The sequence below is a fragment of the Pan paniscus genome, chromosome 7 (assembly GCF_029289425.2).
Source record: "Pan paniscus chromosome 7, NHGRI_mPanPan1-v2.0_pri, whole genome shotgun sequence".
Taxonomy (NCBI): Eukaryota; Metazoa; Chordata; class Mammalia; order Primates; family Hominidae; genus Pan; species Pan paniscus.
In genome coordinates, this window is record NC_073256.2 from 44006911 (window position 1) to 44034621 (window position 27711).

General features: G+C 39.3%; 1 protein-coding gene across 3 annotated transcripts in view; it reads left to right on the top strand.

The window, feature by feature from the left end:
* Positions 1–27711, top strand: part of CDCA2 (cell division cycle associated 2) — a 50155-nt gene that overhangs the window by 8023 nt on the left and 14421 nt on the right. For all 3 annotated transcript variants that reach the window (XM_055116375.2, XM_003823558.5, XM_003823559.6), the window contains exons 5-13: positions 193–343; positions 2217–2413; positions 3839–3923; positions 13820–14031; positions 17314–17401; positions 17881–18125; positions 19669–19747; positions 21152–21240; positions 22462–22599. In XM_055116375.2, the coding sequence (XP_054972350.2) occupies positions 193–343; positions 2217–2413; positions 3839–3923; positions 13820–14031; positions 17314–17401; positions 17881–18125; positions 19669–19747; positions 21152–21240; positions 22462–22599 (1284 nt within the window). The remainder of the gene's footprint in view (positions 1–192; positions 344–2216; positions 2414–3838; positions 3924–13819; positions 14032–17313; positions 17402–17880; positions 18126–19668; positions 19748–21151; positions 21241–22461; positions 22600–27711) is intronic.

The window sequence follows — 27711 nt, forward strand, 5'->3', positions numbered from 1 at the left end:
GTTAAACTTCCGTATTCAAACTGAAAATGTGTAATTCCAGGGTGAAGAAGCTCTGCCACACTAACTCCTTATCGCTGATCTTCAAAAAGCATATGTGTACTGTATTTAATTTTGGATTCAATGGCTGTAGGCCTAGAATATAGAAAGTATGAATTGATTATAATACTCCTTGTATATTTTGCACTTTCACAGGGCAGTCCTGCACTGTATCGAAATGTTAACTCTTTAAGAGAACGAATATCAGCCTTCCAGTCAGCTTTTCACTCCATAAAGGAAAACGAGAAAATGACCGGCTGTCCGGAATTCTCAGAGGCAGGAAAAGAGTCCGAGATGACAGACTTGAGTGAGTAGAAATAATTCGTTCAGTTTTGACTTCAATATTTATAAAGACAAGCTTCTGAGTTATGAAATGATTTAGTGTGAAGCCAATCTTTTCAGAACACAGGTATATTTATAAAGTGAGACTAACATTAAAAATTTGGGACATTTCACACAAAAATAAGGATTTCTGGTTTCTCTTAGAAAAAAAAACCTGTTATCAGGCATTCCTAATCCTACCTTTCCGCATGGTTGCAATTAAATTTTAAGTTTTAAAATGTCAAAGATAATTAGCTCATTTCACCTTTACCATAGAGCTTGTGGCAAATTTGAGTTTACAAATCTTGATTTTTACAGGATTATTATTAAGCTCGGCAAGCATTTAATAAATGAAATAAATTCATATAAATTTTATATGAGTACCAAACACCCAACCCTGATGTTAAAAACAAATATATTCAGCCAGGCACGGTGGCTCATGCCTGTAATTCCAGCACTTTGGGAGGCTGAGACGGGAGGATCACTTGAGGTCAGGAGTTCAAGACCAGCCTGGCCAACATGGTGAAACCCTGTCTCTACTAAAAATACAAAATTAGCCAGGCGTGGTGACACATGCCTGTAATCCCAGCTACTGGGGAGGCTGAGGCAGAAGAATCACTTGAACCTGGGAGGTGGAGGTTGCAGTGATCCCAGATCGTGCTATTGCACTCCAGCCTGGGCAAAGAAGTGAGAGTCCCTTTCAAAAAAAAAAAAAAAAACAACACACACAAATATATCCAATCTGATAATCTGCTATATTCTTTAACTCTTAGATTGTAATTCATTTGGTTGTTTCTTCAGTCTTTTTTTTTCCCCCCAATCACGAAGCATTTCAGATACCAGAATGTGACAAAATCTTGGTCTTACTGTAATCATTATAACCATTCTCTGGTACTTTACACACTAAGGTTTCAAATGATTCTGTTTTGAATTCTTGAACCATCTTTAAGTGCATTTCAGCACCTCCCATGAGGATTGCTCTGTTAGCCCAAGACAAGTCCCCCTCATCTACCTCTAGAGTGTGTGACCCATTCAGATGTACCGATTTATATTTGTAGTTTGTGACTCACTTATTGTTTCAGTTTTTTCCTGGGTTTTAAAATTTATTTACATCATTATAATTCTGCAGACAGTTCCTTTTTTTTTAGCTAGAAAAAAACAGGTACGTTGTGGTTGTCTTTTTCATAAAGTCATACAGAGTATTAGAGCATAACCACATCTTTCAAAATAACAGGTGTCATCATTTAAAAAGCGTGAGGTACCATATTAGACATGCAAAAGTATTTTAGTATATCTTTGTACCTTTTAAGGCCTGAAAAAACTTAATTCTAATAATATGAATGTATTATGTTTTCAATAGACATGTTTTCATTCCTTTCAGTTAGATTTAATTTTTTTTGGAATAAAAAAGTGTGGTAGATTTTTCTTTTCATTGATAATTTAGACTTAAGCACTAGATTTTACTAAAATTACGATGCACAATAGCCGGGCGTGGTGGCTCATGCCTGTAATCCCAGCACTTTGGGAGGCTGAGGTGGGTGGATCACCTGAGGTCAGGAGTTCAGACCAGCCTGACCAACGTGGTGAAACCCCATCTCTACTAAATATACGAAGATTAGCCAGGCATGGTGGCGTGAGCCTGTAATCTCAGCTATTTGAGAGGCTGAGGCAGGAGAATCACTTGAGCCCAGAAGGTGGAGGTTGCAGTGAGCTGAAATCGCACCATTGTACTCAAGCCTGGGCGATAAGAGTGAAACTCCGTCTCAAAAAAAAAAAAAAGAAAGAAAAGAAAAAAAAATATATAATATATATGAAAACATTTATGCCTGTGTCGTTTTGTTTTTATTTTGTGTTTATAGCCAGAAAGGAAGGTCTCAGCGCTTGCCAGCAGTCTGGGTTCCCTGCAGTGTTGTCCTCCAAACGTCGGAGAATATCCTATCAGAGAGACTCTGATGAAAATCTGACGGATGCTGAAGGAAAAGTAATTGGTCTCCAGATATTCAATATTGATACAGACAGAGCATGTGCAGTTGAAACTTCTGTAGATCTTTCTGAGGTAATTCTCTTACTTTACGCATAGGAAAATGAAGTTGTTGGTTTTCTGCATAGGCAGTTTTAAGGCTGTCAGTGCCGTTCTTCAATTTTAGTACCTTGTTCTGCCCTGCGGTTCCTGGGGTGTGTGTGTGTGTGTGCGTGTGTGTGTGTGTGTTTGTGTGTTTCCTACCTGTTAATTTTATGGTTGCTGGTATTTATCGCTTATTAGAAACAGTTTGGATAGCGATCTCACTTTTGACTACTAACCTTACAAAGAGAGTAAGCCCTGGGGTCTTCTATGTATGAGGTATTCTAGAGGGTGATGCTCCAAGAAGGGAGGAAGTTACAGTCTTGCCCTTAGGCAGTATTTTTTCTACTGGGGAGCAGGGTATAAGCAGATGGCTTCAGTGGAGCTGGTGGATCAGGTGGAGATTCTGTGTGGGGTGTACTCCACAGGCTTGGGAGTCTTGCACTTATACCTGCCCCTGACTGCTTTCCTTCTGATGGAAACCAGGGTGCCATTCAGCAATTTCTCCTTTGCTCACTTCTTTCAAGTAGCTCTAGGGATTTTTGTGGCTTATAACTACCTAAACCCTGTCAAGACGATCAAAAGGCGATATTAGAAAAATAATACTACTGAAGATCAGTTGACCTGCGCGCACGCGTGAATGGAGAGCTGGTCTCTCATGACGGACTTTTCTTACTTCATGCTTCTGGTTCTGGTTTGACACAGTAGCTCCTCATGGCCTTTGTGAGAGGAGACACCTAACACCGTTACAGTTGGAACCCTTTCTGCACTTTCTCTGTCACTTAGATCCAGTGCTCGTCCTATTCGTTTTATGTGGACTGGCAGAACAAAGATTTGATAGTTATTAGAGATTCTTCAGGCTCCAGTGGGTTTCCTTTGTATTTCAGTCACCTGTAATCTCGGCTACCTCCGCCCTTTTCAGGTTGATGTGAAATCCCCACCGGACAGAAGCAAGAATAATTGTTTGTTATCAGAACTTTGATTAATTGTTTGAACATACATCATTATTCAGATATTATTTCTGAATTAGTGTGAATGTGTTTTCTATCCTAGCCTTTAATGTTTTTCATATCCTAGTTATTGATATCATTTGGCGTTTGATTAATAATTATATAAACTTTATTTTGAGAATTTTCTCTAAAGAATTACAGATGATACAGCTATCTAGGCTATAACAACAAAAATATATCCTTTAAACTTTTCCTGGGGAATTAAAAGTTGATTTGTGGGATGTTTAGGATGCAATTAGTATGAATACTTCATGTTAGATTCCTGTACACTTTGAGTTTATGAGATAATGAAGGTGACTGATTGAACATCAGATTTCCAGGCAATCCATAATGTTTACTCAAATCTTCAAAAAGGCATTAGTAGTACTCTAAGTAATAAAATGTAATACTCTTTCAATTTTTCCCCAAGATATCATCTAAACTTGGTTCAACACAGTCTGGATTTTTAGTTGAAGAGTCTCTTCCCCTTTCAGAGCTCACAGAGACTTCAAATGGTAAGTAATCTTTTCTTAGTACATGGCCAGTTGCCCGATTCATAGACATTTATGATTAGTGTACCTATTTGCTAAAATTTGGGGGAACTGAAATTGTTTCCTACTTTTTAGGAGCTCATGGCCTAGTAGAAATGCTTCTGAATTCTTGTTATATGAGAGATGCTCTCTTTTTTAAGCTACGATCAGTAAGAATTAGTGAAGTATTTTCAAGCTCATGGAATTTAGTATAAAGAGGTAGCACCTATGAACATATTAACAAGTATTCTTTGTTATAGGAACACTACTTGTAATATTTTTATTTGTTTTTAAGCATGTAAAAAGAGTCTTACCAGGATGTAAAAATTATTCTTTCTCAAAATCAGTGTGCTTGTACTGGGTGAACATTACTAGCAAGGGTTTAGATTGACTTTTTTTCTACTTGGGTCTTTAAAACTCTTATGGGCATATAATTGGATCTTGTGTTTTATTAATCCATTCTGATAATTTATTGTAATTGGAATATTTCGCCTATTAACTTTTTAGGTAATTACTTAACATGGTTTTATTCACATCTGTCATTTTATCATATGTTTTCTATTCCTGATTATTGCTCTGTAATCTTTCATAGTCTGGTTAGTTGATATTATACAATTTCACATAAAATACAGAAACTACAAACTCTACAGATCAATTTCCTCTCCTTTCCAGCCATGGCTTTTATGATCCTTTACAGATACACACTTACTTCATTATAAGCCTCACAAGGTGTTGTTTTTGGATTAAACAGCTGTATGTGCTTTGTTTTTCTTTTTTTTTTTTTAAGGCAGTTTCTTACTCTCTTTCCCAGGCTGGAGTGCAGTGGTGTGATCTCAGCTCACTGCAACCTCCCTCTCCCAGGTTCAAGCCATTCTTGTGTTTCAGCCTCCTGAGTAGCTGGGATTACAGGCGTGCACCACCATGCCCAGCTAATTTTTATGTTTTTAGTAGAGATGGGATTTTGCCACATTGGCCAGGCTGGGCTTCAACTCCTTGCCTTCAGCAATCCACCCATCTTGGCCTCCTAAAGTCCTGGGATTACAGGCATGAGCCACTGTGCCCAGCCAAAACAGTTATATGTGCTTTAAATAGGTTAAGAGGGGAAAAATAGTCTTTTATATTTACCCAGATATACCATTTCTTATGTTGTTTGTTTTTTCCTAAAGATCTGAGTTTCTCTGTCTTATTTTCCTTCAACCTGAAAAAGAACTTCTTTAGCATTTTTGTAGTGAGCATCTGCTCTGACTTTAAATTTTAATCATAAGATAAATGGGTGGATGTCCGCCTGCATGGTCCCCCTGCACAGGGCAAGGTTGTGAGTTTGTTACCACAATGGAATAAGGTGTTCTTGCCTTCAATGTTTTCTTTTTTCTTCTTCTTCTTCTTATTTTTGAGACAGAGTCTCGCTCTGTTGACCAGGCTGGAGTGCAGTGGCACAATCTCAGCTCACTGCAACCTCTGCCTCCTGGATTCAAGCAATTATCTGCCTCGGCCTCCCAAGTAGCTAGAATTACAGGTGCATGCCACCAAGCCCAGCTGAGTTTTTTGTATTTTCAGTTGAAACAGGGTTTCACCATCTTGGCCAGGCTGGTCTTGAACTCCTGACCTCATGATCCACCCATCTCAGCCTCCCAAAGTGCTGGGATTTGCCACCGTGCCCGGCCCAACAGTTTCTTAACAATTCTTTTTGCTTTGCTCTTATGGGACTTTGCGTAGGAGTGACAGATTCTCTGTGACAGTGATTATAGATTGTATGAAGTGTAGCGATTCACAGTTGTCATCGTACTAAACACCTCACTCTACAATGTGAAATGTTGAAATCACACAGGCCAAAATTTTATTTAGGCATGCCATGAAGCCGTACTCAGAAACAGTGTAATTAAACAGGGAAGAATAGATCTACCATAGTAGATGGGGCCTTGATGAAAGGAGTCTGGTGTTGATTTCTGTATTTTAAACTGCGTTGTTTTTTGGTGGCACCCCAGACAGTGCACCTTCAGGAAGAATAAAAAGATGTTCCAAGATGGAATCAAATGTCCCTTTGTTAAGGGGGAGCTTAGGGGGACCTGCATGACACCTCTGATCTCCTTTACCCCCTCTGCTTCCTCTGTTTTACCTATGTAGCCGGAAATCCAACATCCAACTCAGCGAATCTCCCTGCCTTCTCTGCATCTGCCCCAGAGCTGCTAATATTTGGTATGCTGATAGCCTCAATTTTTTTTTTACCTCAAATGGTTCTGTGATGTTTCTTTTTTATTTTTATTTTTGAGATGGAGTCTTGCTGTGTCACCCAGGCTGGAGTGCCATGGCGCGATCTCAACTCACTGCAACCTCTGCTTCCCAGGTTCTAGCCATTCTCCCACCTCAGCCTCCCGAGTAGCTGGGATTACAGGTACCCGCCACCATGCCTGGCTGATTTTTGTATTTTTGTAGAGACGGAGTTTCACCATGTTGGCCAGGCTGATCTTGAACTCCTGACCTCAGGTGACCCACCTGCCTTGGCCTCCCAAAGTGCTGGGATTACAGGCATGAGCCACCACACCTGGACTGTGCTGTTTCTTAATCCACACACTTTCACACCCTATTTTTCTCTTAAAATATCCAACGCTCCTTCCTTTATTTCTTTTTAAAATTTAGATACATATAATTTATGTTTTCAACAGATAATTTTATAGTGTGTCATGTAATTGTTTTGTTTTTCTTAAATTTATTACTATTATTTTTGAATGACAAACCATAACTATATATTTATGGGGAACAATATGATATTTTGATATATTTATACAATGTGGCATTATTAAATCAGGCTAATTAACATGTCCCTCACTTCACTTACCTGTCATTTTTTTTTTATGGTGAGACGTTTGAAAATTACTCTCTTAGTTATTTTGAAATATGTAATACACTAATATTGACTATAGACACTGTTGTGCAATAGATCTCAAAACTGATTCCACTTATCTATCTGAAACCTTGTATTCTTTGATCAACAATTCCCCATTTCCTTCCTCACCACTTCTACAGCCTCTGGTAACCACTATTCAACTCTTTACTTCAATAAATTCAACTTTGTTAGATTCCTCATGTAGGTGAAATCATGTGGTTTTTGTCTTTTGTGCCTGGCTTATTTCACTTAGCAAAATCTCTTCCAGATTCATCCATGTTGTTGCAAATGAGAGTCTCCTCGCTTTTAGGGTTAAATAGTATTCTGCTGTGTGTATATATAGCACGTTTTCTTTATCCATTCACCCATTAATGGATGCTTTTTCATTGATGAGAATGATGTTAGCGACAGGTTTGTCATGTATGTCCTTTATTGTGTTGAAGAACATTCTGTTCCTAGTCTGAGAATTTTTATTGTGATATTGTGTTAATTTTATCAAATGCTTTTTCTCCGTCTATTGAGGCGATCATATGGTTTTTATTTTTCATCTTTTTTCATTTTTCAAGAGCGTTTATTAAAATAGGCAGTAATCAGTACATGTGCATCATATGAGCATTTATTCAAAATCAGCCCTTCCAGGAGAGGGGCTGCATCTCAGTTTTTCTATCTATATAATTAAAATGACAAAAGTACTTCCCTAAAGTAGAAAGGCATTTCCTTAGTAGTCTTGGGACCATAACAGAATATGATTACTAAACATCTCCAACGTGGTTTTCATTACAGAGAAACATGTTTCACATAAGAGCTTCATAATATAATCCAGAGACAGAATTTGTGCATGCTTAAAATTTGAAGCCAGACTATTTCTGATACATATTTTTTTCATTTCTTCCGGTTTTTTATTTTTGTAAATATGCATCCAGTTTCCTACCAGTTTAAAACACACACACAAAACACTGCTCAGAGCACCATAAATGCCTTACAGTAGCTTCTTTGAGACTATAATCCTAATTCAAGGAGGGCAGTACTAATTTCTATTCTGACTTGCTCCTTTCCCCAAATCTCAGCAATTGTCAGATACAAAAAAAGGTTTCTGGGCAGAGGGCCAAAGAATAATTATGAATAATTTCACAATGATCTGGTTAAGAAAACACACAGAAAATGGTGATCATATGGTTTCTATTTTTCATCTTCTTTATGTCATGTATCACATAGATTTGCATATGTTGAACCATCCTTGCATCCCAGGGATAAATCTAATTTGATCATGGTGAATGATTCTTTTAATGTGTTCCTGAATTAGGTTTGCTAATATTTTGTGGAGGATTTTTGCATCTTTGTTCACCAGGGATATTGGTGTATAATTTTCTTATATGTAGCAGGGTAGTGCTAACCTTGTAAAATGACAAGGAAGTATTTGGAAGTATTTTCTCTACTTTTATTTGTTTTGAAAGTGTTTGAGAAAACTTGTCACTTCTTTAAATGTTTGATGGAAGTCAGCAATAAAGCCATCTGGTCTTGGGCTTTTCTTTTGGTGGGAGATTTTTATTACTAATACAGTCGTCTTCTCACTCATTATTGGTCTTTTGAGATTTTCTATTTGTTCATGATCCATTTCTTTTATCCAATTTCTTGGCATTTAATTATTCATAGTAGTTGCTTGTGATCCTTTGTATTTTGGTGTCAGGTTCTCTGGTTGCTTCCTGTGCTCTGAAGTCAAATGATATTGCTAGCTGTCCTCCATGGTCTAGTAAGATCACTGGCTGGACTCTGCCTTCAGTCAGGTAGAGCTGCTCTCTGGATTCTGTGATTGTCTCTGATTTGGCAGAGTTGCAGGTTGTCTTCCTTGGCTGGTCAGTACTATTGTTTGGAATCTGTAGTTGGGCAGAACCATGTGATGGGCTCTGAGTCTGCTTGAGGTTGTTGCTTGGCCCCATAGGGTGGGCAGGGCCTGAGGCTGTACTCCACAGATGTGTGTGGATTCGGGCTTGCCTCCCAGCCCAGGATAGGGTTAAGCAGAGCACTGAGATTTGGTAGTCACTTCTCTGCAGCTGGGGTGGAGCAGGGACAGATGCTCCTTCCACAGGTAATCACTGACACAGCCTGGCTTAGGGAAGACTTAGTGACAGCACAAGGGCTTAGTTTGATCACCTTTCCACTGCTAGGATTGAGTAGGCCCAGATGTACCTTTCATGGGTAATTGCTGACCTACAGTTGCTCCCCCTAAGCCAAAATCCAAACGCTGAAAATTTTTGAGTGCCAACATGATGCTCAAAGGAGATGGTTATTGGAGCATTTCTGGATTTTCAGGTTAGAGACGCTTGACTAGTAAGTAGAATGCAAATATTTGGGCTGGGTGTAGTGGCTCATGCCTGTAATCCCAGCACTTCAGGAGGCCGAGGCAGGCAGATCACAAGGTCAGGAGTTCTAGACCAGCCTGACCAATATGGTGAAATCCCAGCTCTACTAAAAATACAAAAATTAGCCAGGCGTGGTGGCACCTGCCTGTAATCCCAGCTACTCAGGAGGCTGAGGCAGGAGAATTGCTTGAACCCAGGAGGCGGAGGTTGCAGTGAGCCGAGATTGCACCACTGCACTGGAGCCTGGGCGACAGCGAGACTCCATCTCAAACAAAGGAATGCGAATATTTAATGCAACCACCAGAACTTAGTTGGCTCACATCTTTACAGCTAGGGTTAGATGGGGCCAGATATTTCCTCTGTGGGCAATCACTGACCTACAGTTGCTTCTCGACCTGGCGAAGACCTGATGGGAGCACCCAGGCTGTGTGGGGAAGCTGGACAGGGATTTTAACCTGGAAGACCCACTAACCATGTTTCCTGCAGTTTAATACTGCTGGCTGGTTTCTCTGGTGTGGCATCTCTGTTAGCTGGAATGCAGGAAGCCACCAGAATTCGCTCTCTGGTGGCTGTGATCCCCATCCCACGTTCTTTGTTTTTATCTGCCCCCCAGTGGCCCAGCCTTGCCAGTACTCCCAGTGTTTCCTGGGGGACAAGACAGGAGTGCAGCTCCTGCGAAGTATCCCAGAATGGTGGGGAAGCCAAACGTCTGCTTCCCACTCACTCTTCCCACTGTAGAAACTGTGGGTCCAGGGGAATTCTCTGTGTGTGGCACTGTGCCAGTTGGGAGAAGGGCAGCACAGTCAAACAGAAAAGTTTCTTACCACTTGTTTGTGGCTTTTCTCCATTCTGGGGTCCAAGGAGGTGTGTCAACCTCACTCCCAAATTCTGGGATATTCAGAATGTTATTTTTGCCTGCAGATAGTTGCTCATTGGATTTCTCTGGGAACAGGGAATGAAGCCACAGAACTCTTACTCCACTATCTCCCCCACATCACTCCAGTGTTTTTGTTTTATATCAAAGTACACATACGTAAGGAATTAGATATAATTCAGATTTAACTGGGCCCCTGCATCTTTATTTGCCAAACCTGGCAGCTCTACTCATGAGTGATCTGAGAGAAAGTTCCCTGGTAGCCTTTTGCAGTTCCTTGCTTCCTGTACCATTGAGAAAATAAGAGATTTTGGGAGCAAAGGTATTGGTCCTCTCACCCCTAAGCCCTCCTGCATCTCTGTATGTGTGTATCTACCTTTGCTCCTCTTTCAAAAGGGTCTCAATGTTCTTACCTAGGGCCAGCCTCTTTTTTTTCTTTTTTTTTTTTTTGAGATGGAGTCTCGCTCTGCCGCCCAGGCTGGAGTGCAATGGTGTGGCCCCAGCTCACTGCAACCTCTGCCTCCTGGGTTCAGGTGATTCTCCTGCCCCAGCCCTCCTGAGTAGCTGGGACTACAGGTGCCCGCCACCACACCCAGCTAATTTTTGTATTTTTAGTAGAGACGCTGTCTCACCATGTTGGCCGGGCTGCTCTCAAACTCCTAACCTCTGGTGATCTGCCCACCTAGGCCTCCCAAAGTGCTGGAATTACAGGCATGAGCCACCATGCCTGGCCTCTACCCTCTTTTTTATGGACTGATTCCCATTGCTCCTTCTCTTTCTAAGGACCTTGTGTCTGAGTTGTCTCTTCTCTTTTCTGAATTGTTAACTTTTCTTATTCAGCTACAAGATGCTGTAAAATATCCCATCTTAAACTTCCCTTTGCCCCAGGATTGCCTTCTAGCCAGAACACCATTTCTTTACTCTACTTTAGGCAAAACTTTTAAGAGAAGGCCACACTCTGTCTCCTTGCCTCCCATTCTTTCTTGATCCAGCTCCAAATAGGCCTTGTTGACCAGCCATCTCCTGGCTGCCATCCCAGTGGTAGTCAGACTCAACACATTCCTTTCCTTGATGTCTTAGCAGCACTATGGACGGATATAGACATCTACAACCAGGCCCTCCTGTGAGAAGCATTTTCCTCACCTGGGTTTCAGGATGTCATTCTCATTTTCCCTTGCATCACTGACCATTTCCTCTTTGTGTATTTTCTTTGCTCCTCTTCTTCCATCCTGACCTTCAAATATTTGAATGCCCCCCCTCGACCTTCGCGTTCGGTGCTTGGACCTTTTTTCTCTATATACAGGTTGAGCATCTGTAAGCCAAAAATCCAAATTCTGTAACTTTTTGAGTGCAAACATGACACTCAAAGGAGATGGTTATTGGAGCATTTCTGGATTTTCAGGTTAGAGATGCTTGACTGGTAAGTAGAATGCAAATATTTCAAAATCTGAAAAAAATTTGTAATCTGAAACACTTCTGATCCCAAGCATTTTGGATAAAGGATACCCAATGTGAACTCTTTCTAGGTGACTTCAAACATTATCACATGCTGTTGACTTCAAATTAAAATAGTTGCCCGTGGCCTTTTCCCGGAACTCTTGAATTAAGTACCCACCTCCCTTTCATGACCTTCACTTGAATGCCTAATAAACATCTCAAACTGAACATAGTCAAATAGGTCTTGATGATTTTTTCCTTCACCAACCTGCTCATCTCTGTTTTCCTCATCTTAGTAAATGACACTCTCATTCACCTCATTGCTGTATCTCAAATATTGGACTTAACTTGATACCTTTCTTTTTCTTTTCTTTTTTTTTTTTTTCTTAAGTCAGAGTCTCGCTGTCACCCAGGCTGGAGTGCAGTAGTGTGATCTTGGCTCACTGCAGCCTCAACCTCCTGGGCTCTAGGAGTCCTCCTGCCTCAGCCTTCCAAGTAGCTGGGACCACAGGTGCTCACCACCATGCCCAGCTAATTTTTTTTTTGGTAGGTACAGGATCCTACTATGTTGCCCAGGCTGGTCTCCAACTCCTGGGCTCAAGCAATCCTTCCATTCCACTTTGGTCTCTCAAAGTGCTGGGATTACAGATGTGAGCCACTGCACCCAAGTGATACCTCCCTTTTTCAAATGAAACTTGTAATCGCATTGACAAATGCTACTAGGTCTTCAAAATATGTCAAATGTCCACCCACTTCTCACCTTTTGCATTCCTATCAGTGTGGTCCAGGCCATCACCATCTCCTGCCTGGATTTTTTTATGTATCCTCTGAAGTGGTTTTCCTGCTTCCCCTCTTTCCCCAATCCCCCGTTACAGTTTTTCACACAGTAGCCAGAGCACTGGTTTTAAGTAAGTCACAGTATCTCACTGCCCTCCTCAAAATCTTTCATCGACTTCCTGTTATACTTAGAGAAGTAGCCAAAGACCATATTATTTCTACTAGGCCTTCCCTGGCCTGGTTCTTAACCTTTGCCCTGAGCTTATTTCTCAGCTCTCTTGTCCATGCCCACTGTTCCAGCCACAGCAGCCTTGCTGGGCCTCTGCTATGCCAGGTACATCTTTACCTCAGGTCTTTGCACTTGGCTTTGTGTGCATAATGTCCATCCCTAGATCTATGTGTGGTTCGCCTTGTTCTTTTCAGGTGTCTGCTCAGGAACTCTCTGTTTACCCAAAGCAGTAGCACTTCCTTCCAGCTTATCATACTGTATTCCTCTCTTGCTACATTATTTTCCTTAATAGCATATATTAACTACTTGTTGTGTGTACATATATATATATAAACTTTTTACTTGAAATAACTATAAATTTGCTATCTAGTTGTAAGAAATAATATAAAGAAATCGAGTATTCCCTTCACCTAGTTTCCCGCAGTAGTGACATGTTGCATAGCTACGATATATTAATATCACAACCAGGAAATTGACATTGCTACAATCCACCAACTTGTTTTCAGATTTCACCAGTTTTACATGCACACACTTTTTGTGTATGTTTAGTCCGTGTGATTTTATCACATGTGGATTCATGTGAGCACAGTACAGCCAAGCCACAGCATGGTTCTGTCCTGAGGATCCTCATGTTACCCTTCATAGCCATCGCTCTTTCCCTCTCCCTCCTCCCTGCTGTGAGATTTTATAATCCCTGCTTATTCCGTGCTGGTTTTGGGGGTTTGCTCATCTTTACTTCTTCAGCACCCAGAGGAGTGCCTGTCACATCATGTATTTGTTCAATGGATCCCTTAATCATAAGGCAACGCTCTCCTGTGGGAAGAATTTGGGAAGAAAAGCCACGCCTGTTTGGGGCACATACAGTGTGTTTATAGTTTGGTGTGATGATCTTTCTTTTCTCATTCCTGCCACCCTCGGATGTTGAAATGCCTGTGACTCTAGCGGTAAAATTGCTTATTAGTCAATGCTTGGCTCAGATTAGTTTTTATTGTCCAAGTAGTGGGTGTCATGAGTAGAGGCACGCTAATAGCTTATAGCTGATTCATGATACCTTCTTTCAACCTCTGACTCAGAGATTTCCTGGGGAGCCAAATCCCCATACCCACTTTACCCTTCGTAGTCCGATTTGAGGTAAAAACTGCTTCTTTACCTCCTTTTCTGTTTCCAAATGAAATCCCAGACGTTACTGCCCAGTCAGGTTATATTAGGTTTGAATTTCTTCATAGCATGTTATTATCTTTGCAAATACTATATTTTTGGTCTAGAATAAACAGATTTAAGAGATCTTCTGCCTCTCAAGTTTACATGTTTATCTTGAAGCACTGAAGGTTGCTGACTGTGTAGTGGGCAAAGGATCAAGTGATGCCGTTTCGCCTGACACGTTCACAGCAGAAGTGAGCTCAGACGCAGTCCCTGATGTCAGGTCACCAGCTACTCCAGCCTGCAGGAGGGACCTTCCCACCCCCAAGACCTTTGTACTTCGTTCTGTACTGAAGAAACCCTCTGTTAAGATGTGTCTAGAGAGCTTACAGGTAAGAAGAGAGTTAAATTTCCTAAAGCAAATGAATAAAAATGCATTTTGCTTCAAAGTAATACCCTTGAAATGTCATATATCATGCTAGTTTAAAAGGAAATGTCTTACTCATCTTACTGTAAATTTTTTTCCTCATCTTTTCTTATTAACAACACCGGGTGTGGTTTCTTTTTGTTCTTATTTTTAAAAAATTAAGTATCATATATAGTATGCAGAATTTAATGTAAGTAGACTGTAGTTTATAAAGGGTCATAATCTTACATGCTCTTATTGCACTAACATAATTATATGTTATTGATTCATTTTATATAATTATATAAGTGATATTAATTACTTAATCATAATTAATGTGTCAATCTGTTAAACTGATCATTCCACCCAAAATATTTAGTCTTAAAAGTACCTCTTATAGCCATCCTTTTTTCTCGAAGCTCAGTCAATATGAGGAAAGAGAAAGTTGATGGGAACTAGCTGGCATTTATTGAGTAGTTTCTGTTGACAGTTCTGGCATATATATATAACAGTAGTGCTCCGAGAAAGGTATAGGACCTGTTTGACATACACTTAGGCTTGTAGGTTGTTAAGTGAACCCAGATAAGTCTGCTGTTAAAATCCATGACAGGCTGTCAGTCCATGAGAGGTTGAGAGCCTAGCCTCAGGAGTCAAAATGCCAAGTTTCAGATCTTGACTTGGAAATGTAATCACTGAGCAAATTATTTGACCTTTCTCTGCCTGGTTTCCTTATCTATAAAAATGTAAAGTTAGTAACTACTTTTAGAGTAATTTGAGCATTAAATGGGATAATATAAAATCACCACGAGTGTCTGGCACTTCAGAAATACAAATCTTTTTTTCAAACCATAAGCATTTTAACATACAAGTATGCCTACAAGCCTGTTCTGATTTGTTCTGAAGCCAAAAGGAACTAAATTACCTTCTATTTACATGGATCATTGATGGTCAATTGCTATTTATAAAGCTTTAACAATTTTGTTTAAAGAGCTGATTTGGGGCCAGGTACAATAGCTCACACCTGTAATCCCGTGACTTTGGAAGGCCAACACTGAAGGATCGCTTGAGCCCAGGAGTTTGAGACCAGTCTGGGACAAAAAAAAAAAAAAAAAAAAAAAAGCTGATTTGGGTCTGTAATACACACAGCACTGCTTGTTCATATCTTCTCAAAAAGACTTAACATCTGAACGATCCATGGAACTCTTACTTTCTAACAATATGACACAGCAAATATTAAGTCTTGTCATTAGAATCATGTGAAAACATTTACAACTGGCCGGGCGTGGTGGCTTATGCCTGTAATCCCAGCACTTTGGGAGGCCGAGGCAGGTGGATCACAAGGTCAGGAGATAGAGACCGTCCTGGCTGACACAGTGAAACCCCATCTCTACTAAAAATACAAAAAATTAGCCGGGCGTAGTGGCGGGCACCTGTAGTCCCAGCTACTCGGGAGGCTGGGGCAGGAGAATGGCGTGAACCCAGGGGGCAGAGCTTTCAGTGAGCCGAGATTGTGCCCCTGCACTCCAGCCTGGGCAACAGAGCGAGACTCCATCTCCAAAAAAAAAGAAAAGAAAACATTTACAACTAATGATCTTTATACTAAGATGGCAAAAATTAGGAGGCATATAAAATGTGAGTTGTTTGCTGACTTTTCTGATTGTTTTAGTTAAAAATAAATCTAAAAGTAAACATGAGCTTTGTTGTATAAGTTAACTTATTTTGCAATATTGGTATGTACATTTTCCTGGTCAGAAAAATGAACTGACTTGAGAGACAGATGAAGGAGATTTGTTTGGGGCAGGACTATTTCTTAGAGCAGGTAATGTTCTTAGAATTGGATGTACAGGAGAAAATGAGGAATTCTTGATAACAAGAACTGGTCAGAGGTTTAGGTTGAGGCCGGATGAGTAGGTGGTGATTAAGAGGGAACTTTGATCCGGTCTGCAGCCCTGGCTGTCTCCTGCTGAGCTCCAGGGGCCCTGTGTTTAGGCTCGTTCTGTCTTTTTATACAGGGCTTACAATATCCCTTCTTTCCTAACTTGCCTACACTGTATTCTTTATTTGCAGAAACACACAGGGACAACTGCTACCTTCTTTCCTTGTTTCTTCCTCAAGAATATAGTAATGTAAAAAGATTCAAATACTAAGAATAGGTGTGGTTCCCATGTTTAAAAGACAGAACATGATGTTATACCATTTAACTGTTGGCTTTTTTTCTTGTTTTAATGCAGTTCTTCTATCTGAGATCATTTACATAGTTTTCCTCATCTGACACCATATATGGTACTTGTAACCTTCAAATCTGTTGGTTCTGCATCCATGGATTGAACCAACCACAGATCAAAAATTATCAGGGAAAAAAGTCACAAAACACATAAAAACAATAACATATAACAGCATCATACCATACATATTAACAATACCATGTAACAATGCCATTTAAAAGTATTCTTTTAGGTTGGGCTCAGTGGCTCCCAGCTGTAATCCCAGCACTTTGGGAGGCCGAGGCACACGGATTGCTTGAGCTCGTGGGTTCAAGACCTGCCTGGGCAACATGGCGAAACCTCGTCTCTACAAAAAAATACAAAAATTAGCTGGGTGTGGTAGTGCGCACCTGTAGTCCCAGTTACTCAGGAGGCTGAGTTAGGAGAATGGCTTGAACCTGGGTGACAGGTTGCAGTGACCTGAGATTGCACTGCTGCACTCCAGCCTGGGTGATAGAGCCAGACCTTGTCTTAAAAATAAATAAATAAATAAAAAGTATGCTTTTACATGACATTTACATTGTATTAGGTATTATAAGTATTATTTAAAGTATACCGGAGGATGGACTCAGGTTGTATGTAAATAGTATGCCATTATATAAAAGGGACTTGAGCATCCGTGGATTTTGGTATCTTCGGGGGCCCTAAAACTAATCTCCCATAGATATTGAGCAATGACCATATGCTATTATTCTAGCTACTCACGTTTTCCTTAGCTTTATTTGCTAGATCAAACATTGAATGAATTTGACCCATGTTTATTGATTTCTATGCTTTAATTTTGCCCTAAAATTCTGTTTTCTAAAGTAGTATCTAGGGGACATAGTTATGATTTGTGCCTGATATCATGGTTTTGAGCCAGAACAATTATTGAAAATAAAGGTAATCTTTAATACTGGAATATCTATCTGCAGTTGACAGAGAATTTCAAAACTGCTGTTCTTAATGATGACGTCTATATATTTCTATATGTAAAATTATTCATTGATGTTTATTCTGTTTAGGAACACTGTAACAACCTCTATGATGATGATGGGACTCATCCGAGCTTAATCTCAAATCTCCCAAACTGTTGCAAAGAGAAAGAATCAGGTAAGAAATTCATACTTGTTTTTAAGCTTGAGGATATCATTTTCATGTTAGTAAAACCTAGTATAATATATGAAATTTTCAATGATCTATAATGCCTTAGTGCTTCTGAAGTAACACGTGAATGAAGAACAGTTGAGAAGGTTAGAATCTCCTTGGAGAGCCTCAGAATTGGTCTGTCCATTTCATGGATCCATTTTTACTTAGCGGTGGTATTTGTAAAGAAAATTTATATTTCAATTTTATTAACGTTTAATATGCAAATTTTTACTTGGAAATCTGTTGCCATATTTTAATTGGAAATGTGCTTATCTTCTCCATTTTGAATTTGCTCTACCAACAATTATTTTATAGCTTTGCTTTACTACCTATTATACAAATAATAGCTGAATATTATCACATTAAAAGATTCTAGTATATGCCTTTTAGATAAGAAATATAGCTTAATTTTTAAGTTACTCTCATTTATTGTCTAATTATAGAAGATGAAGAAAATTTTGAAGCACCTGCCTTTCTAAATATGAGGAAGAGGAAGAGAGTTACTTTTGGAGAGGACTTAAGCCCGGAAGTGTTTGATGAATCTTTGCCAGCAAATACTCCATTGCGTAAAGGAGGAACACCTGTTTGTAAAAAAGACTTCAGTGGTCTCAGTTCCCTGCTGCTTGAGCAGTCACCTGTTCCTGAGCCATTACCTCAACCAGATTTTGATGACAAGGGGGAGAATCTTGTAAGTATGAAAAGCGTGGAACAAGCTTGCCTGTATTTTCATCAGGCTTCACCTGCTTTGCATGAGCAATAACTATGCTTTGAAATAATGAGATAGACTAAATGATATGCCATGGTTTAAATTAATCTATTTTGTATGTAGGTTTTTATGAGTTTTTCCCCATTACAAATAATACTTCCCTGACTCCTTGTACATATTGAGCAGATTTGTGCCAATGAATTTAACAACTTAGGTAAACTGGATACATTCCTTAGAAGACACAAATTACCAAAACTCACTAAAGGTGAAATAAATTACCTCATTATCCCTATATCAACTTAAGATATTTAAATTTTAGTTAAAACCTTCCCACAGAGAAAACTCTAGGTATAGATGATTTTTTTTTTTTTTTTTTTTTTTTTTTTTGAGATAGGGTCTTACTCTGTCACCCAAGCTGGAGTGCAGTGGTGCGGTCATGGCTCACTGCAGCCTCAACCTCCCAGGCTCAAGCCATCCTCCCATATCCTCCCATCTTAGCCTCCCGAGTAGCTGGGACATGGGCACACATCACCATGCCTGGCTAGTTTTTGATGATTTTACTGATGAATACTACCAAACACTTGAGCAAGTTAAAATACTAATTCTACACAAGTGTTTCCACAAATTGAAGGGGTAGGTTAATTGATGTCAGCATTGTGATTTCAGCATTAACCTGGTGCTAAAATCAGACAGGCATTATAAGAGAAGAAAACTACAGTTCAGTATCCTTGTAAACATAGCAATATATAAAAAGATAATACATCATAACCATGTGAGATTTAGCCTTGGGCTGCAAAGCCATTTAATGTTTGAAAAACAATCAGTGTAATCTGCCTTGTTAAAAGACTAAGACAGAAATACGATCATCTGAGTAGATGCAGAAAAAGCAGCACACCAACATGGCACATGTATACATAACAAACCTGCGTGTTGTGCACATGCACCCTAAAACTTAAAGTATAATAATAATAATAATAAAGAAAAAGCATTTAACAAAATATAGTACCCACTTCTCATTTAAAAAATAAAACCTCTGAGCAAAATGGTAATAAAAGAATTTCTTCAAATTGACTAATGTCTATGCAAAACCAACAGTTAATGTCTTACCAACAATTATGTGGAAAAGATTTGCTATCTGTATTTATATTGCCATCTTATTCTGGAGTTCCCTGAATAACATTATAACGTTAGATTGTGTTTATGAATGAATTTTTAAATTTTCTTTATAGGAGTTAGAAATTTAGCAGTAGATCATTATGTGTACTTTCGTTTATAAATTTTCTTAGTAGTTTGATGGATTGCAGTTAGTAAGCATTTCATTGCAAACATGATTGGTAAATGGTATACATATATTTTTCTATTCAATATCTTTGTTTTGCTTTGAATTTTAGAATCTTTTATTGATTACCCATCTTTATGCTTATTATAGTTTCTCCTACCAAAATAAATTCTTACTCTTCTTTTGGGCACATTATGCATTCACTGCATTTAAAGATATCTAACTTCTGTCTTTTCCTTTGTTTAGGAAAACATAGAACCACTTCAAGTATCATTTGCCGTTCTCAGTTCTCCTAATAAATCATCAATCTCTGAGACCCTTTCAGGTAGTAACTTGTTTATCTTAAAATCATAAATGCCATTTTTTATATGTGTATATGTTGATTATTTTTGTTTTCTTTTAAAAATTTCATATTTGTTACCACAACATATACTTGGTTTAAAAACACCTAATAGTATTGGGAAGCTGACATGAAGCTATTCATCCATCCCTTTTCCATTCCAAGCCTCATACTTCATAATCACCCAGAATTTACTTCCTCAGATGGAATCCCCATTTTGTTAGTTGCTAGAAGCAGTGGAGTTAGCCTCTCAACTCTTAAGTATCAATGACAAACTGCTATTCACAGTTTACAGAATTGACATCTGGATTGTAAGGATCATTCTTAAATATCCAGACTTTTTCCTCAACATTCATTGTGGCGTTTTTAGCACATGTGCTTTCCAAGGTCTCTGGATTTTTTATGATTATGACAAAGCAACAGATTGCTCCCAGCTTTTCTGACAAACCAGGACTTAGCTGGCAGGTGTCATGGGCCGGGCACCTTTATTCAGGTGTCTTCCCTGGCGGAAACCCCTTAATGGCTTCTTGTTGACACAAACCAAACCTAGTAGACTCCAAGCCATGTGTTACTAAGTTAGAGCTAAAATTTGAATCACAGTCTATCACATTCCCAAGGCCATACCCTTAAACACATTATACCACCTTTCATTTATATCATTAAAAGTCTGCCGGGTGCGGTGGCTCATGCCTGTAATCCGTTTACTTTGGGAGGCTGAGGCAGGCAGATCACTTGAGGTCAGGAGTTCAAGACCAGCCTGGTCACCTTGGTGAAACCTGGTCTCTACTGAAAACACACACACACACAAAAATTAGCCAGGCATGGTAGCGGGTGCCTATAATCTCAGCTACTCAGGAGGCTGAGGCAGAAGAATCACTTGAACCGGGGAGACGGAGGTTGCAGTGAGCTGAGATTGCACCACTGCACTCCAGCCTGGGTGACAGAGTGAGACTCCATCTCAAAAAAAACAAGTGGTCAAAATAAAATTTTCCTATCCTACACTTTAAATAAAATTTAAAACAAAGTATTTTCATGGTTATCTTAATGTCTTTTATTGCGATTTCATTATACAAAATGTATCGTGGAATAAATGGGTGTTCATGAAAATACATGCATTTATTGTAATGTGATTTATTCTGCTATCTTAGCTTGGTAATATGTTAAGCAGTCACCTTGGAAAGTGGCGAAAGTTTCTGAGTATCCAGTAAACTTAAAGTTTTTTAAAATAAAAAAAAAATTGGATTTCAAAATTTCTGCTGCTTGGCTCCTCTTTTTTTTGTTTAGATATGGTATTAAAGGTGGATATCTTAAACACAGTGTTTCCAAAGGAAGATGTATGTTATAGTTTTTGGTTTCCTACCCTGATTTAGCTTTTGTCTTGTTTATCAGGCACTGATACCTTTAGTTCTTCAAATAACCATGAGAAAATATCCTCTCCTAAAGTTGGTAGAATAACAAGGACTTCTAACAGAAGAAATGTAAGTGTTTGTGTTTGGCACAACGTATTTGTTTTTAAATCGTGCAATATACTTTTCTGTTTTCATGGCCAAATGATAATGGGTGAAATCTTAGTTTAATCAGTGTCATTAAGAATTAATACTTTGGCCGGGCACTGTGGTTCACGCCTGTAATCCCAATGCTTTGGGAGGCCGAGGCAGGCGGATCATGAGGTCAGGAGATTGAGACCATTCTGGCTAACACGGTAAAATCCCATCTCTACTAGAAATACCAAAAAAATTAGCCGGACGTGGTGGTGGACGCCTGTAGTCCCAGCTACTAGGGAGGCTGAGGCAGGAGAATGGCATGAACTCAGGAGGCGGAGCTTGCAGGGAGCCGAGATGGCGCCACTGCACTCCAGCCTGGGCGACAGAGTGAGACTCCGTCTCAAAAAAAAAACTAATACTTTATCCTACCTAGCATGTAACCTATAAGGTGATAGTGTGTTTCTGATTTGATTTTAATTCTATTAGAAGAAAAATGTAGAAAGGTGCTTTCAGAGCTGTGTTAACATGGAAGTTAACAAAATTTGTTTGGGATCTATATGATTTTATGAATTTCGTTGAGGTGAAAATGGAGAAGATCAGCATGTAATTAACAGAACCAGAAAATAATATAAGTATAATCTTTTTTAAATTGTGCTTCAGTCTGTTTTTTAACACTGGGTTTCAACTGGGAGTTATATATAAGCATAACTCCCATTGAATGCATGTCTTTTGCTATTTCGTTAAATTAGATAAAATTTGGATTTTTGTTTATAACATCATAAAGTATAAACATATACTGTTATGGGGTATTTAGCTTATAGGGTTGGATATTAAACCCAGGATTCAAACCTAGATAATCTAAAAATTCATGATTTTTTTCCCCATAACCCAGTAGTTAGGTGCTAAATTGTAGGTTCTTAATGAGTAGTTGATGAGTGAATAAATTAACGAATTCTTAAGCTGTTTTTTCTTTCTTCCCTAATATAATTGGGTAATATATGTATACTTCTGGGTCTGCATTTGATAGTTCAGAAATTGGTAATTACCATTTCCACCAATTTTCATCAAAGTGCTTTTAATAAGGTTTGTGAATTAAGAATAAATGGGATCTAAAGTGGTAGAAGCGTCCTGGGAAGCACAACAAGAGTGAGAGCAGCACATTAACATGTAATTGCTTGTGCTTTACGGTATCCTCACTTTACACTTTCTTTATAGCAATTGGTCAGTGTTGTAGAAGAGAGTGTTTGCAACTTATTGAATACAGAAGTTCAGCCTTGTAAAGAAAAGAAAATTAATAGGAGGAAGTCTCAAGAAACAAAGTGTACAAAGAGAGCACTTCCTAAGAAGAGTCAGGTAAGCATGTGTTTAAAGATATAATAAAGAGTAGAAGTGGTGTGTTTCCTTATTGTATAATTAGGAAAATATAGAAACACATTTTTTTCCAGTTGACTTTGGACCAAGATTATTAATGCAGTCTTACCGTGGAGTAGAATGGGGTGGGGGGGTTATGTACTTAACTCTGAATTGCCTAAGGAACACTTTTGCGTCTTCATCTTCTTGTGTTGTGTACTTCCTGCACAGTAAATTAATAGGCACTCAAACCTGAAATTCTAATTCTCATCTTTGAATCTACCCCAACATATTACCCTATTGCGAATCCTGATTTTTTTAGGCAGGGATGAGTGTGCCGCTTGCCACTTCTTAGATTCTCTTCTTCCAGTTGCTGAATCAAATTTTTCCCTAAATTTAAGGAAAAGTTTAGAAACTAGCTCTCAGTCTTTCTTAACACTTCTGGTCGTCTCAGATACCCTTACAGTCCATGTGGTTAGCCAATTTAACACCTTAACCCAGTTCCTTTTCCTTCTCCAGCTCAGTGATCTGGACTCCACACTCCGAAGCCACCTACTCACTCTTGCTGCCATTCTTACAGCTTGTTACTGCCCGTGTAGCAGTGCTCATTCTCTGACCCCCAACTTCCTGTCCATCCAGCCTATTCACTCTCTTACTCTGCAGTTCCTTCTGTACTGCTAAGCTTTCAGATACACCTGAAGTTCATGTTTCCCTCTTCATCCTGAACTGAGTGAACTGTTTCCAACTCTTGTCAGGAATCTCAATTCCGGATCCTTTTCCTTCCACCTCATCCATCCAGCAAAATTTCCAGTCTGACTGAGTTATCCTCTCTTCCATCTGACATAGCCCCTAGAGACACTCACACAGGAGTTGGGGATAGTACTACTACACATTCACTGACATCTGGCCTTCTTCTTCACCACTTTGCCGCTTCACTTCATTTTTAATACTAAAGCCAGTGCATACTTTTCAGTTCTGTTCTTAATGGACATCTTAGCATTTGACATGATGGAACACTCCTGTACAGTCTCTAAGGTTTGTTTTCTGTCCCCCATTGTTAAATGTTTGTGTTTTCCAGAATTCTCTTCTTTGCCCTTGTAAATTGTTTATCTTCTGGGTAATTTCATACACAGCATGGTTAATGACCATATATGAAGACCAGAACTTCCTGATCTGTAAATCTGTGTTCAACTACGTACTAGACATCTGTCTTTAACCATGCTATGTCAAAATCAGCACTTCTAAAACTAAACTTATCAACCTATACACCCACCCAAAACATTCCATAAACTTCCTTCCCCCTCCATGAAATAAAAATGACTGCTTTTCTTGGTTGAATAGCACAGATATCCTTAAGTCATTAAATCCGGAAGGAACTAGGTGTTTTCCTGCTTTAGTTCCTTTTTAGGTCACACACTCTTGATAAAATGATGAAAGATTATCTTGCTGAAAAAAATACCATTAATTCAAAAATATACATACAACTTATTACATTAGAAATTGATTTCCTTCGTGTGTGTGTGTATATATATTTTAAAGCACTCTTACAAAGAATATACACCTATTCATATAAAATTACGGCCAGAAAGTACAAAAAGGATTGAGCATTAAGTCACTGCAATCCCTCCCAGGACCTTGCTGAATTAATACCATTTAGGTACTAAAAGGAATACACTTAGAATAGCAATGAGAGGAGGAAAGGGATGAGGAGGGGTATTGAGAAGCCGACGACAGCCTTCAATGAATTTCTAGAAGACCAAGCAGATGGGAGCATGTTGACAGATAAAAAAAGGTGGAAAGATTTACAGTTCAGAATGTGCTAGGAGGGAGCTAGAGAGGAGCTGGGAGCCGGCCTGTTCATGGGAATCCCAGGAGACCCTGGCCCAGAATTGGCAGGTACGATGGATGGTGAGAGTGAGAGGTGGTACTGAAAAACAGAGAAATGAATTGAAGTCCTATACGTGGGACAGTTTGCACCAGTTGGCACACCAGCCTCCTCCCATCCTGATGCTCAGAACAGATGTTGTCATCTAGATTAAAGCCCTCATTCTGGCATTTGGAAAGTCCCACAGTCTTGACAGCCAGCTCCTGCCCTAATGCAAATCCTGACAGTTGACACTCCAGCATTCTGCCCCACCCTGCCCCATGCAGAGTTCCTAGGTAGGATTTCCACGCAGGAAAGAGACTGAGCTGGAAAGCAGAGGAAACCTATATACCAACTTACCCAATCTTAAATAAGAAACAAGGCAATTGAATAGAACAAATAGCATGAAAGTGAAAAGACCAATGTTAATAAGGTTAAAAACTGACTTCAGAGAAATAGGTTATTCAAGGAATAGAAGGAAATTTTACATACATAAATACTCCACTCCAATTTAAGAAAATATCATCTGCATAAAAGTAAGGAGATACTATGAAAAGGAATTGCAAAAACATAAAATTTAGTAGTTGGACAAAAGAATTAAAGTTAAGGAAAGTCTCCCAGAAGATAGAGCAAAAGAAAGACTGGAAACGAGAATCTAGGAGACACCATAGGACTCTTAGGAAAAAGAAGGAGAAAATAGAATGGGAGAAGTCATCCAAATAAGAGGATTTCCCAAAAATAGAATGGAGGAAATTATTCAAATAAAAGAAGAGAATTTCCTAGAACTGAAGAAAGGAGTCTTCAAGTTAAAAGCACCCACTGAATACCTGGTACAGTGAAGAAGGGCCAGGGGGTAGGCCTGTAACTGTGAAACTGAACAATAAGGATAATGAGGAAAGTGGGCTTTTCCTACACAGAAATAAGAACCAGAGTGGCATCAAGACTAGCAATAGCCTGAAAGCTACAAAATCATACAAGAGTTCATTTAAAGCTTAGAAGAAAATTTCTACCGAGCATTCTACACCCAGCCAGTCTCAGTTAAGTGTGAAGGAAAATATAAAAGACATTTGAGTGTTTCTTTTTTTCTTTTCTTTTTATTTTGAGAGAAGGTCTCACTCTCACCCAGGCTGGAGTGTAGTGCTGTGGTCACTGCTTACTGCATGCTTGACCTCCCTGGTTCAAGTGATCCTCCCACCTCAGCCTCTTGAGTAGCTGGGACTACAGGTGCATGCCACCACGCTTGGCTAGTGTTTTTTGTTTTTCTTTTGAGATGAACTCTTGCTCTGTTGCCCAGGCTGGAGTGCAGTGGCATGATCTTGGCTCACCACAACCTCCACCTCCTGGGTTCAAGCAATTCTCCTGCCTCAGCCTCCCAGTTAGCTGGGACTACAGGAACGCACCACCATGCTCGGCTAATTTTTGTATTTTTAGTAAAGACGGGGTTTCACTATGTTAGCCAGGCTGGTCTCAAACTCCTGACCTCATGATCTGCCTTCCTCGGCCTCCCAAAGTGCTGGGATTACAGGCGTGAGCCACCACGCCTGGCTGGCTAATTTTTTTTTACTTTCTTGAAGCAGCGGGGGGTTGGGGGGTCTCACCTTGTTGCCCAGGCTGGTCTCAGACTCTTCCTGGGCTCAATCACTTCTCTCACCCCAGCTTCCCAAAGTGCTGGGATTACAGGCTTGAGCCAACATGCCCAGCCAGAAAGTTATTTTTCTTTGGATGCTACTGGAGGAGGAACTCTAGCAAAATGAGGAACTAAGCTTAAGAATTCAGGACACAATGGATCTAACAATACAAGAGCGCAATCAAAGGGAAATCGCTGGTTGTAGCTGTTCAGCCAGCCTAGAAGAGCAACCAGTCCAAATTTGAGCAGGGAGAAGGAGCTGGAGCTAAAAAACGGAAAAGACCTGTGATTGGAAGAATGAATGGTATGAAAGGTATGTCACATAAGAAAAAAACGGTAATTATATACCATTTCAAATAAAAGTCTATATAAAAGTTTTAGAGTAAATATGAAGGAAACATTACTGTGATTTCAAGCAATAATGCAGTATAAGGAAAAGTAGATTTTATAGTGCTAGGAATCATCTCCCTCAAGGGGCCCAGAGGAGAAGAAAAGAGTATGAAAGCTGTACTTGGCAGAGCCGTGAAAAATGTTTGCAGTCATAATAATACAGATGCTATTTGTTTTCAACTAAGGACGAAGCTTTTAACAACTTGGTTGTTGTGCAGGACAATGTGAGTATTAACAATCTAATGATAGGAAAATGTAGTTAATAGCAGAAGGTGAAAAGTGAGTTAAGGTAGAAACAAGGGGGCTAATGGTGTGCTGGCAAGAGTGCAGACTCTGGACCAGACCCCTGGGTTTAAATCCTGGGTTCATTCCTGCCTCCAGTGCAATGCTGGGTAAAATTCTGGACTCTGTTTTGTTTGTGTGTTTGTTTGTTTGTAAAACAGTGGTGGAAGCGGATGTTAGAAGCTTGTGAATCTTAATGAATTCATGCATGCTTAACTCTTAGAACAGTGCCTGGCCATAGTAAGCTTTGTGGTCATTATCATCATTATCATGAGACATTCAAGATATATATTTTAAAATTTAATGAAAAGAAATAGAAATATAAAAGTTCAATGTTTACCAACTGAAGAGCCAAAATTAACATAGAAAAGAGGCAGGTTTGGTTTTAAATGAGCAGTTTTTTCATCTTTCATAGCAAGATGTTGACAGATAACTAAAATTAGATTAAATGCCACTTCTCAACCAGAAGTAGCATTAGAATCCTCAAGAGTAAATTCCTTTATAAACCAGAAATGGAGAAAGTTCCCAAAGTGTGACTCAAAAACCAGAAACAGTGAGGGCAAAGGATTGGTGAATTTGATATCTTTTGAATCATACAGCATGGAGCATGCGTAAGGAAAAAAATCCCCATAAGGAAATTTAAAAGACAAAGGACAAGCTTGGGAAAAGTATTTGCAACTCATATCAGACACCAAGGATTAATGTCACTAATATTTGAAGAGCTTCTAAATTACTTAGAAAGGAACAATCTTCAAAAGATAACAAAACATTTACAAAACTGAAATGAAAATGACCTTCAGCACAGGAAGGAAATGTTCAGACTTCCTCATCATAAGAGAATTGCAGCTGTAACGTGCATTGAGATGCCGTTTCTCACCTTTTAGATTACCAAAAATCTGAAAGTTGACAGCATACTCACGTGGTAAGGCTATGGGGCAAACATGCACACTCA